The sequence below is a fragment of the Pteropus alecto genome, unplaced genomic scaffold (genome assembly GCF_000325575.1).
Source record: "Pteropus alecto unplaced genomic scaffold, ASM32557v1 scaffold239, whole genome shotgun sequence".
Classification (NCBI taxonomy): domain Eukaryota; kingdom Metazoa; phylum Chordata; class Mammalia; order Chiroptera; family Pteropodidae; genus Pteropus; species Pteropus alecto.
This window is the reverse complement of record NW_006494613.1, coordinates 8740291-8754539: the sequence shown is the minus strand read 5'-3', so window position 1 is coordinate 8754539 and position 14249 is coordinate 8740291. Positions and strand designations below refer to the sequence as shown.

At 33.3% G+C, this 14249-nt stretch overlaps 1 protein-coding gene across 1 annotated transcript in view; it reads left to right on the top strand.

The window, feature by feature from the left end:
* GBE1 (1,4-alpha-glucan branching enzyme 1) overlaps positions 1 to 11339 on the top strand; it is a gene marked incomplete at its 5' end in the record, with an annotated part of 239060 nt that extends 227721 nt beyond the window's left edge. Inside the window, 2 exon segments of the mRNA XM_006926236.3 lie at positions 5178 to 5295; positions 10573 to 11339. Coding sequence (XP_006926298.2) covers positions 5178 to 5295; positions 10573 to 10629 — 175 coding nt within the window.
* Between the last annotated feature and the right edge of the window lie 2910 nt (positions 11340 to 14249).

Here is a 14249-nt window from a genome sequence, read left to right as displayed (position 1 = left end):
TACATCTGGGAACAGACCAGAGAAAGCAACTGAAAGTTGTACTTATGGCCCTTTCTGTGGCTCAGGACAATGAACTAGGCTATATTTAGCTATATTTGTAAAATAAAGGGATATTTGTAAAATATCTATTTTAAATGCTATATAGCCATAACAAATTTTGTAAATTATAACTGGCAATAAATAAAATTCAGTTTGTGAAACATAAAAAGGGAAGAATTACATTAGAACATGTGGCAAGTCCTGTGCTGGTTATTTATTTTGAGACTGTTAAAATATAAAATTCTCCTTGCTTTTCAGCACCTATTCTTATTCTGGTATGTTTTTCACAGTTCCTTAGAATTTCGTATCTAATGTTTTCTGCCTTTGATATAGATTCTCTCTCCTGGGGTCATTCAGATCCCAGAAGTTACTGCAATTATAATAATATGGATGGATTGCTGAAAGACTCAGATCTGAAAATAACATACTAGATACATACACACACACACACACACACACACACACACACACACACACATATGTGTATATATATATATATTTTTTTTTTTCCCTGAGTGGCTAACATGTCCTATACTTGTTTCTCCAACCTCAACCCCTGCATCTGGCAACCACCAGTCTGTTCTCTGTATCTTGACCTTGGTTTGCTGTTTCTAAATATTTAAATAGTCTTAATGACATCCAAATGGAAAGGGACCTATTTGATTTTCTTTTAAAAAGAAGTCACCATAACAAAATTCTATTATTCTATCATTCTTTTTGTACTATATTTTCCAAAATTGAGCAAGGTAAATATTTTGGTCCAATATTTTGTATTCACTGATTTTGTATTGATATATTCTAATAAATATATATTTGTTTTCACATTTTAACATGCCTTCAGTGATTGCCTTGGTAGTTATTTTTTTTTTTTCTCTTTATTGGAGATATATAAAAAAATTCATCTTAAAATCACGGATGTCTTAGATCTAAAGATATATGGTAACTTAGCTTTGTCACCTTGATGGTCATCTAGTCACTAGAAAACCCCTTTTATTGTCACTCAGTTTGAAACCTCAAGAGAGTTGTACCTTACAATGCATTTCCTTAGCTTCATCCATGGGAGCGAAGTGAGTTTAGTGCAGAATGATATAAATGATAGTACTTCTTACATCAAAATCCTTATACTTTGAACAGACACTTTAAAAGTGACTGAGCAAACACAGCAGCTTTTGAAGTATTTGAAGAGCCATTGAATTTAAGAGTCTTCATGCCTTCACTTTTCTTTAATCTTATTAGTACAGGTCTTCAGGACATGGCTCTTCCTTGGTTTAAATTTAAGGACATAGATTATAAAATAATGCTTACAACTTCTTACCCACTTCGACCTGTTGATAGGTATATCAAATACCTAGGAAGCTCTTGAATTTAAAATAAGAAGTAATATTTTTAAATATCATTCGAATGGATAGGGACTGATTTGATCTCCATTTCAAAAATAAATCTTCATAAATAGATTCTATCATTCTATTATTTTTTCCTATTCTATTTTCCAAACTTGAGCAAGGTAAATGTTTTGGTTCAATATTTTGTAACCACCAATAAAATGACCAAATGAACCTAATGAATGAATCTAGAGCAAATGCAATAAACTTCACAGGTATCCAGACTCCATAAGGAATGTTAAGAATTCAGTTCTTTAATGCCCATCTTTTAAATTTCACTAGATTAATCACTTAGATGAATAGCACTTATTCTGCTTTTCTTATTTTTATTCTCATATCATGTTCATTTTGGCATCTATATTCTTCAAATCTCAACTTTAGTATTAAAACACTTTGCCTGATTCTCAGCATAAAATAGGCACTTACTTGCAGAGAGTAGGGTAATTAGATCTGCATTCGACTTATGTATACATCCTAGCTCTACCTCTAAACTGGTTGTATGTCTTTGGGCAAAATTATTCTCCCTTTCTACTTCTGTTTTTCCAAATTGAGCACCAATTTCCTTACCATCTTCGTACCATCAGTTGTACATCAAAACCTCATTGATGTATCTATGTCTCTCCATTTGCACTATCCAAGTTTAGCCATATTACTATCCATGGACCACTGTTAGACTTCTGACTGGTTTTTTCGACATAGAATTTCCTTCGTCTATCTTATTCTATCCCTGACCTCCAGATTAATTTGCTTGTCATAACCTTTCTCACGAATCTTCAACATTCTCATACTTAATTACCAAAAGAAATCTGAATATCTTAGCTTAGCCTTCAAGATTTTTTATATACTGATTGTCAATCCTTCTTTTGCTTCTTGGCTCTACCTGTCACCGAATATAGCTTTTTTGATTTATTTATAGATATTCTTGTGCATGTCTAATCTCTCCTTACAGGTTATAAATTGCATGTAAACTAAAGTGATATCATAGTCATTTTTTTTTAATCTTTTACGGTGCCATATACATTGTAATACTTAGTAAGTGAATGGGGGAATAAAGATAGTTTATTCTACTTTTTTTTAATATTAGAATAAGGTATGTAATTTGACCGTTCCAGGTGAATCAAAATATCAGGTTCAAAGATGTATTCAGACCCTGTTATGAGAAAGCCCTCAGCTAGGTATAGAGAGGTAGCTATGAACGAAAGAGGGCGTGTTAAGGTATCTTGCTAAATTTGTTTTATCCACTCTGGAATTGGAAACCATATAAAGAAGGTAGTTTAAAATAAGCGTAAATGGGATTTGAGTTCTATTTTCAGAGATTTTTTGTTTGTTTAGTGGAAGATGAGGATTTGATGGGGGTTTTGTGCTCTTTGGGTCTCATACCGTGAGAGTGTGCATGCAAAGGGAGTGAGGAATGGCTGAGTGGGAGAAGAGGGAAAAAATTCAGTTGCTCAAATAACCTCTGTAAAATGTTTTTATTTTAAACAATATTTCGACCGATGGGGTATTTCTGATACTTGAATAATATGTGGTAGTAATTTACAATGATAAAGCTTTTTCACAATCATTACTTTTAATTAATGTTTTAAATTGTTGGGCTTTCTATAGTTTGTTTGCATTTTCTAAAGGAAGTTATGTGTTACCTGGGTAATAACAGGGCTGGGTAATTCTAAAAGTGGCTACAGCAGAATTGTTTCTTTAGATCAGATAAATAGGTCTAAAGTGATGTTTCAAAACTTTCATTATGGGTTTTGTTAGCTTTTCCTTTATGGCTACAAATTACGCGCGCGTGTGTGTGTGTGTGTGTGTGTGAATAGATTCTATTTTTAAGTATGATGATCCCTTTCAGTGTCAAAAACAATTGTTCTTTCAGTATCCTTGATCAAGAAAATATATAGGCAAAAACTGACTTTAAATTTCAACTTTTTAAACGAATCTGCATTTTATTAATCAAAAAACATGCACATTATTTGAAATACAGTATTAAATGTGTATAATAACAGAATTTAGTCCTCAGACACTATCTAATGTGCATATAGATTCCCAGTCCCTTATCACAACATAATTACTCATTCAATGAGTTCCTTATAATAACATGACTACCAGTGATTGTCATCTCACAGGTTGGGATCCACTGCTTTTGATGATACACTTGCTTTCCTCAGACACTACTACCAATAATCTATGCTGTTAACCAGTAATTTAATAGTTGATATTTTATTTTAAAGTCTTAAAAAGTATTCTAAGACATTTTTTTTTCTAAACTATAGTCTTGGTTTTGTTTTTGCTTTTTGAAGATTTGTGCAAGTATTTAATGAACTAGGATGAAGAAAGGAAAGCTAAACTTTTAATTTCTTTCATTCCACAATACTTCTTAATATTTATTTACTACATCTCCAATTATTTTCACTATCCATATTTCACCATTAAATAAGTTGGTATGTTCAAATCATTTCCAGCTGTATTGAGTGACTTTAGAATGTGCCTATTCTTGATATTAATCTTTTGAATCTCAATCTCTCTGTGTTTCTTTCTCCTTTAAACACATTAATATGTTTATTATCAGTTTAAATATGAATCAGAGCAGGCCGTACTGGATTGACTGAAATGGAGCCACTACTTCCAGCAAAAGTTCCTGTAGGAAATCCATCTCTATCTCCTACCTAGACAGGGTTTCCTAGGCATGAAAATGGTGGTCTTTGTCTATTACCTATATGTACTTTTAATGTGATAATTTTTGCTGTAATGAAAATATACAAACATTTCTGAGATTAAAGATTTACCAAGCAGGAAAGGAAAACACAAAAACACTTAAATCTATCTATATCCCTCCTTAGGCTAGAAGAAATTTAAGATTTCTAAGTACCGATACATATTTTCTTAGGGAGTTTTGTATCAAAGTGTCATGTCTAGACATTCTCAGTATAATAAATTTGAACATAATAACCATAGCTTTTATTTTGTTGTAAATATGGTAATGCTAACAGGTTTAATAACTCACTGTGAAAAATCAGATGTCACATTGTAGCAGATCACATGATTGCAACATGAATCCACCTGTGGAATGATGGATAGTAGGTTTGCATGGTCTTCTGTGTTAATAACATGCTGCCTGTAACCAGCGGGAAGAGTAAGCCTGCTTGCTTCTGTACTTTTTAAAGCACACGTGGATACTTGGTTCACTTCTGTGTTCCTTACTTTAATAGCCAGGATCTGGAAAACTGGAATGAATTCAGAGATTGCAAGGAGTAAAAAGCCATATCAAATGAAGGATGATCAAAAGTTCTGAGATGTATTTAACATGTATTTATGCATAGCGGACACATGGCGATAACATCGCTTTTGTTAAATATTTGAAAGGTTATTGTATTTTGAACTTATTCTTTGTGGATTTTCTGGGTAGAAATAGTTCCAAGGAGTCAAATTTCTGTTTACTGTGGTAGAGAATTTCTAGCAAATGTAATGGGTTGCCTTAAGAAGAAAGCTGATTCTCCATAAATAGGTATATTCAGTCCCAGGCTGAATGATCATGTAATGAGCTACGATAGAAGAATAACAAATATCCCATGGGGGTGTAGACTAGATATCTTATGAAAAGCCCCTTTAGGACATGAGAATCTGTGAAATTTTAGAAGAATGAGTGACACAAATTATGATGTCACAGTATTTGAAATACTCACTTTTAAATTGCTGCCTCAGAATATATTTTATAATATCTTATTCAATTTCTGAACTGTTCTGATTCCTTAAGAACTGTACATTCAAAATTGTGCTAGATTCAGATGCAGCTGAATATGGAGGACACCAGAGATTGGACCACAACACCGATTTCTTTTCTGAGGCTTTTGAACATAACGGGCTTTCCTATTCTCTTTTGGTAAGTAAGGTTAAACTCTTTTCGTTGTATTTAAATTTAATTCTCTATTTTTAAAATGCTCTCTTTTTTTTAGAAAAAAAACTGAAATTTTTATTAATTTAATGTTTATTTTAAAGGATGGTTATCAGTTTCTATTACTTAGATAGAATTTATTCTCCCTACTGCCACTGGGGTCATCTTTCTAAAACCCAAGTAAAATCCTGTCGTTTCTCTATAACTCTTTAATGGCCTTCCATCATTTACACAGTAGTCTATGTTCTTGCAGTTGACTTGCAAATCTACTTTTCTAGTACAAATTCCTGTAGATTCTTCCTGAATTCCAGTCATCCATAATTACCTACAGCTCCATAAAAAATGAGGTTTTTCATATGTTCCTTACTGGGACATATTGTACCCTCTCCCTAAAATGTCTTCCCTCAAATTATATATTTGTTGAATTCTTATTGGTTTTTCAAATTTATATTCAAAATTTCTATCACTATAGAAAGTGATGTTTCTGTCTAAAGAAATAACAAATAAGCAACATGAAAAAATATAGGGTTGGGGTGGATAGAGAAGGAGAACTGTGCTGAAGAACCAGATGCAGTTTATGGTACTGGACTGAATTGGATTTGGAAAAACTTACAGTAGGAAATTTTTTGGTGTACAGTTGGGGAAGTTTGAATATTAATAGGATTAAAAATTATTTCTCAAAAATAATAAGGCATTTTAAAATTTTCATTTCTATTTTGAACATTTCTATTTTTAATGCTACAATTTACTTCCCTTCTGTTCTTGCTTTCTCTGTAACAGTTTACATTAAGCAGATTTCTACATTATTGGCTGCCTAATGAAGTTTAATTTAAAATACCTTAAAATGATCAATAAAAATATATCTTTTTTTTTCAGGTAGTCAATTAAATACTGAATTCATTTTAGTTGTAAAATTTTCTGGTTTCTTCATATTACTGAGGAAAGCATTTAAAATTATATATATAAAATTATATATATATAATTCTACATATATATTTGTTATTAACATAAATGAAAGAATCTTGCTTTAAATTACTAGGTTTAAATTCTCTTAAAAATGTAGAATTTAGAAACTCTCCAGATATGAAAGAACTCTTTGTTTACTACTTTTGGCCAGATGATATGCTCAAGTCCACATCTGCATTCTATTTTTTTCCCCTTTTCCTGATTAGTCATACGCCTGTCTCTCTCTCTCTCTCTTTCTCTCTCTCTCTCTCTCTCTCTCTGTCTCTCTCTCTCTCTCTCTGTCTCTCTCTGTCTCTTTCTGTCTCTCTCTGTCTCTCTCTCTCTGTGTGTCTCTCTCTGTCTCTCTCTGTCTCTCTGTCTCTCTCTCATCCTCTCCGTATTCTTCTATCTCTCTGTCTCAAATCTGCATTTTTTAACCATGGGAGGTGTTGGATTAAGATTTGTTTCTCTTTCATGAGGCCAGGATGTATTCAGCTTTATTATAAGCTGTTAAATTCTTTAATTTTTCTTCAGTTTAGGTATAAGTCAAGCAGGAGAATCTATATGGGACACTGACTTCCTCATTTTTCTACTGTATTCTCACCTCTTAAAATGGTGCCAGCACCTCACTTTGTAAGCCACCACAGAATTGATGTGCCAAAGACAGTGACATAAAATAAATGAAAGAGATCTGGGATGAACAAGATCAAGTTGTTGATTATGCACTCTGAAGAAAGTACAACAGCCACAGGGGATTTAGGTTTTACCCTCAGTGTATGTGTGCATATGGGTAGTGTCAATGGTGATATTGATATATCTTTAGATATAAATACCTGTGCATTTTTAAGAGGGAGAACGCAAAGGTGCTATCACATTCTTTCTTCAAAGAATGATTGCTGAAGTTCGTCAGAACACTCAATTTTGCCATATAACCTAAGATGGACAAAAATCGTTTTGGAAATGAATAATAAAATTATCTTAAAGCTCTGAAATAACCAGAGTTAGTGACCGTTCAAGGGTTAGGGAAGATAATTCAGCTTGTAAAAAGGAGCCATAGAGAAGCAGCAACCAATTGCTCTAAGGCTGAACTTTAACCAATGAAACCAGACATAAAAGAGAAAGATTCAGACAGCAAAATTCTTATGTAGGAAATTCTTATTTTAGTGAAAAGACCACAGAATGTTGTGACAGAGAACTTGGGACCAATCCCCTAGTCTTCCATTTACTAGCTACAAGAACTTGAGTATTTTAACCTTTTGGTGCTGCCTCAGTTTCCCCCATCTGTATAAGAGGATTAGTAATAGTATCCTCTCTACAGCAAGAGATTCTTAGGACGCACGAATTCATTAGCAAGGCCAAGCTTTTATTTGGAAACTGCAAAATGCTTTTACAAATCTATTTTAAAGTTATTGTCATGGCTATTCAATCATTTTTTTAGGTATTTTAAGGATGTCAAGACACTACATGATTTGAGGGCACACAATTAAGAAGACTTATACCTAAAATTATAATCTTAGGTATAGACCCACAAGATTTGGGGGTGGGCACAAAATACCTTGGCATCCTTTCAGTTTTTGTAAGAGCAAAGATATTCTGTCACAATTAAAATAAGCTAACTAACCAATGGTAGCAACAGCCAGAAGATAATTTTCAAGCACTAATTGCATTGATTTTGCAAATATGGAATGTACAATTCTAAATTCACAACTGCAATGGAGAATCACATGTCTTGATAACATGTAGAGGAATATAGCACTGCAAGCACCTGGGAAATAGAATAGAGCTTAACCACTGCCTGTAATAGAATTCTGATTCAACTTGGTCAGAAAGATAAAGATTAATTCTGTCTTCCCAGCAGCAGCAGCAGCATTTGTTTTTTATGACTACAGGTGCTTCAGGAATTATTCATTTAAATAAGTCTTTAGGCTCCAGACGTAGTGATCACTGGTTTTAATATAAGAATAAGGGAGCCCATGTAGACCAGAAAACCCCATCAAACAGATTCTTCCTTGCAAGAGTTATTCTTCAAAGAGCCAGAGGGAAAAATACATTTAAAAAACATACCTATTATAAGAATGCCTCATTATAATGGTACTCTTTATTAAATTAGTTCTTATGTGCTGGGATGCAATCAGACTTCTTGAAGATAAGTGCTATAGGTCTCATTCCACCACTAATGAGAGATCACTTCTACCTCCCACATACCTGGAATAGTGAGGGGAAATAGGGTCAAAAATGTAACTTTTCCTTTTTCCATGAAATGTCTGTCCATCATAACTAGTTCACAGTATTTGCTAAAGCTTAATTTGCAAGCTCAATAATCCAAAGGATCTGCTGAATAAGTATCAAATCTGTTTTCAAAGATAGCAACAAATAGAGCTCGAAGAAATCTTAAAATAGCCATACATGCCATACATGTTGCAGCATCAGCAGGTACCTCTCCAGCATCATCTGTATGTGCTTCATCAGTTGAAACTGTGAAATCAGAGAACTGTATGCATACTACCGCTGAAACGTGTTTCCTAAGGTCAGAGTAGCTCACAAATGCCAAGAAGCAATAGGGCAGAACTTCTTCTCCATTCTGCTTTACTGGCTTTTATTGAAAAGTCTGATTTAGGATAATCATTACTCTGTATTTTCATTCTTGATATAGGAACTTATATGTTAACCTATATATTAATCAGTGTACTGGAGGCCAAGGGCAGGGTGGGGTGGGGTGGCTTTCTTATTCTGCTTCATAAATTAAAATTTTGAGCACAAATGGAAGAACAGAGATTATTGAACCTGAAATGAAACTAATTAGATTCCTTTACAGTAACTCCAACATTCTCAGCAGTGAAAAGTGAATAGTGCAATAGTTTTATCATTTATTACTTTGCCAGTTAGGCTCCTTATCATTAAGAAGTAGATCTGTGTACAGTAGTCATCCTTAATCAAAGGGGATATGTTCCAAGGCCCCTAGCGGATGCCTGAAACCATGGATAGTACCAAACCCTATACATACTATTTTTTTTTCCCTATATATGCATGCCTTTGGTGAAGTTTATGAATTAGGCACAGTAAGAGAGTAACAACGATAATTTATAAAAACTAGAATAGTTATTAAATTCATAATACAAATTTCTCAAAATGTCATTATTTTAAAACTGCATCTTTAATGATCAAAATTAACAAACTATATTAGTATATTTGATTTTTTAAGAGTTGTAAGAGTTCTTTATCGCAGGAAACTTAAGGGAAAACATTGTGTTCATTTGCAGCATTGAGATGCATTAGACATATAATAGTCTCATTCAATGCATATATTAATCCCACTGTTGTTTCTTTATTCATTATTTATTTTTTCATTTAATCATCATTGGCACTTGCTTTGTCTATTGGCACCTACTAAGAGTTAGAAATATGAACATCCTTGGCCTCTGCCCCCATATAGCTCAGAGTCTAGTGGGGAGAGTTGATCATAACTTGAAAAAAATCACAAATTATGTTAAATATTCAGAAAGAAACAAAAATGGTGCTGTGATAGAAAATGAAATGGAGAAGTGTTATCAAGGAACACCTCTTTGTGGAGCTTGGATATTTCAAGATCCAAGAGATAAGGAAATCGTGAAGTAAAGGGTGTTCTGAGCAGAGGGAAGAGCATGGTAAAAGACCCACAGAAAGGGAAGGGTGTGACTGACACATTTAAGGAAATGAAAGACCCCTGTAGCTGGAGCTTTATGAATGAGGGGAGAAGAGACAATGCTTTGAGCTGAGATGAGAGATGTATTTATGCAAGGAGGAGCAGAGTCAAGACTCTGCAGGGTATGAAAAAGATGTATATTGTTTTTTAAGTGCAGTAGCAAGCTTTTTGATTGTCTTAAAGTTGTGAGAGTCCCCCATACATTACATTTAAGTTTTTGTTCTTAAAATGACAGGTGAAAACAAAAGAACAGGATGATAAAGAAGTGTCTTGATGTAAAGCAGTGTTTTGTATATTACTTTTATTCACTTGCATAGCCTGACATTGTGACCTGTGGGGCAGCCTTTTTTTACCACCTGATGGTGCCTGAACAGCCATGAATGCCTGGTATATCCCTCGTGTCCGAGGAACATTGGTTTTCATAAAGCATATGGAGCCTTTTAGTGACAGTTGCTTTAATGGAGTCTCACATTGATGCCAGAACTGTTGGAACTGTCAAATTGCATCTCCTAGAGCCGGTAGAATTGTAAAGATAACTGTAACTTTAAGCAAATATTAGAGGGTATCATGTCTCTGTACTTAATGATATCACATTCAGTATTTCTTTCAATCACACTGACATGATTCTGTCAACTTAGGTATACATTCCAAGCCGAGTGGCCCTCATCCTTCAGAACGTGGACCTGCCTAACTGAGGAGACCTGCATTCAGCCTCACAGGCGGAAGATGTGTGTTTTGTTTTCCTGTTCTCTTTGTCACATTGCTTATAATGTGTAAGCATTTCAAAATACAGTGTCTAGCCAAAACATCAAATGTTTGAAATTCAATATTGGTTTATGCAAATGAATATCAAACTTTTTTTAAGAAGTAGAGGGGAATATTTTTTAAATTTCTGGGATTCTAGACCATATTTTCCAGATATCTAAGCAACTAGGATTCTGAAATGAAGTATAATATATAATGTCTTTAAACAGCTTTATTTACCTGGCCAATTATTTGATGCTTTTAAGTTCAAATTTGAATCATGTGTCATACATGATTATTTCTGTTGAATGTATGCAATATTTTTTTTAAGGTGGATATCTGGTGGCTTTGTTCTAATATCTCAATTTAAATTACATGGTACCAAGATCGTTATAATGGTTTTTTTTTCAAACTGTTTTTAGAAATACTGTACTAAATATGTAGCAATAATATAAAATTAAAAATTCTATATAGCTAATATAAAAGTCATTATCCATGAACTTATACATGCTTCATTTTGCATAAGTTTTATTGTAATCTCTTGTTTGCGTAGTATCTTGGTTGATGCCAATATCTCTTTCTGAAGGCCTGAATTGGTAATTGTAACATTTCAGAAAGTATCTTTTACTTTCAGTCAATAAAAAAAAAAATTGCAAAATTGTCTTTGCTAATGTTTATTTTTCTCTACTATTATTGGGATTGATTGAGAATGAGTATTAAAATGCCTGTCTCAACTCTGATACCTTCCCCACATACCATGCATATGTGCATGGTGGACTGTGGAGGTTAATAATATTTTTTTCTTTAGGTACTGTTTTGTAACTTGAAATTATATTAATCAATTCAGATATCTAAACTACTCCCCCGCTGTAAACTTGAGCACTTGTAGAAGCTGAATTTACCATCTTAACTCAGTGGGATACTCAATCATGAAATTGCCCCTTGGATTATGAAATAGTAAGCTACAGGTCTAAAATCTTTGATATATAACTTATTCATGACCAAGAAATTATAATGCACTTAAAAGACATAAAGTATCAGTCACTTTTTAAAACAAAAAAGATTTAATTTTTTTCTTCACATTAATACTATTTTTTGTTTGTTTTTAGCCTGGTTATTCATGACTAATAAGGAGTACTTGAAAGTCTTTCTATTAAAAACTGATTCAGCAATTGATGAGACTAGCAAAAGAAATTTTATAACTAAACCTACATATTAACCATCTTCTTTATAACTTTTTCAAGTAAAGCCTTGACTGGGTCTTAAATGTGTTATTATTTGCTTTAACTTCAAAGTAGAGTCATAGTTTGATTTCTTGAAAGAATCAGCAATGATAATTGATGCTGATACAGGCTAGGAAAGATGACTGAAAGCTTTCTGTGATATTCGTCTCATTACAGGGTTGTTATTAATATCTTAGCACTGCCATGATTTATGTACTACATCTATTATTGATAACATGATGTGCAACTGTGATTTTTCATGTGCTACTTCATACATAATTGCTTATGTATGAAGAGAGATGCTAATTTTTTAATATGGCTCTTTAAAAATGACAAGAAATTACTTCATACCTAGAACCCATTTTCTTTCCTTTGTGACCTCTGTGGCAAAGTCAGAAAGACCAGAGTAATTATATGCTATATTTTCATTATATTAATTGACCTCACTAATATATTCTTTAGATTTCAGTCTAAAGTTCACATTTAACAATGTAATGTTAATTGCCTTTATCAAGTGTTCCCCTGCAAAGAAGAACAATAAATGGATGCTGCTCGGTAGGAATTATAAAAATAAATGCAAACTAATAAAATATTAAGAATCCAAAACAGATGTAGTGGGGTTTATTTTTTCCTATCATAATAGACAGTTCTTATAGAACATTCCAATATTATAGTATATTTCACTTTAGGTCTTCTTCGTTATATCAGTAACATTCTCATCATCATCATGTAATCTGATGAGCAGTGCTTTCTTGTCATTGGTTAAACATTTTTAGTAATCACAATAGAGAGATGCAAAATTTTACTCTGTGTGCTTTATATTTTTTCCTTCTTATTTGTTTATTACCAACATCAAAAGCGAGAATGACCTATCTTTGCTGACTCTTTTAGAATAAGTATTTTTACTGTTTTAACTTTTTATGTTCTAGAAAACATAGATGACTACATATTTCTTGTCATCATTTTTTAATATCAGCAAGTGAGTGCTGATAATTATTCAAAATAGAATTTACTCCTAATGCTAATGATGCTTAGTGTTTTATTTTAATATTAGCTTACTCAGGAAATTCCAGTTTTTAATAGTCAGAGACTAAACTGTAAACATTTTTCCTGGAATGCTTCCCACTTAATAACACTTGAACTCTGAGGGTCAACTCTGTTCATATATTATTTTTTGTACATTTGATGTTTCTCACTTTGTCCTGTTCTTAGCTGGTGTATTCATCTCTTAACATAAAATGAGGAATTTAGCCATCATGTTCCTCAAGTTCAAAAAATAACCAGTGACAATAAATTGACTTTCTGGTGGCAACAGTGAAAGAATGCAGGTTTTGTTTCCTCAGTCTCAAGCACTCCCCTAGCAATATCAATTCAACATTTGTCACCCGTCAGGGTTATAGCCATTGCTATGCGGGATCATACTAGAGGTTGTCTGAATAAGGAGCCTATTCTTCAAAGAATACAGGGGAGAGTGCAAACAGATCTGGGGGAGCTGTGAAGGGTAATGTGTTTTCCTCTTGTGTTCAGCATGCAACGTCAGGGCAGATGCCTTTTCACTGTTCTGATCCTGCAGCCCTCGAACCTGGTGATTAAAGCAATGTAAAATCGGTTTCCTGTTGCTGTCCCTGTCTAGAAGCAGCCAGAGCAGACATACCTGATAGAAACCAAAACAGTGAAGCTGCTTTCTAAATGGGCTTGCACGTCTCAGACGTTTTTCTTGCCTTTTTTCCCTTATTGCATCATATCCTAAATTGAGTTTTTTTAGAATCGTGGGTTTCATTAATATGTATGCTTCTTATAGGGAGGCAAACACTGAGCTATGAACTTTGCAAGGTAGAATATTTTGTTGAAAGAAAATAGAAATCTAAGGCATAGCAATGTCATGTCCTTTATTCAGTAGAGTTCATTTATCATTCATAATGCATTAAAATTGAAATGTAGATAAATTTTCTCACTAAAGCCAGCCTTCTGGGGCAAAGAAATCAAATGAACTCCCTACTAATTTTTCTGCTTTACTAGCTTATTAATGGTGATTTGTAGAGAATCGCAGAGAAACATTCATACTGTAGGGCAGAATTTCTTAATTGGTAGTGAGAGAAATTAAGATACAGTAGCTATAAGTGTTTTTGTCTCTAATTTGAAACATTTGGATTTTTAACTCTTGGCAAAAACCATGTAGAAAATAATGTCTATTTACATGGAAAAATGTGCTTTATGATAGATATGTTTATGCTAAGGGCATGTCATTCAGAAGTTTAGTTTACTTATGACTTATAGTTTTTCTTGTCACTTCTGCTGGACCAGAGAGAGGTATTTGGCCCTCACGTACACTGTTGACCATTTCACCT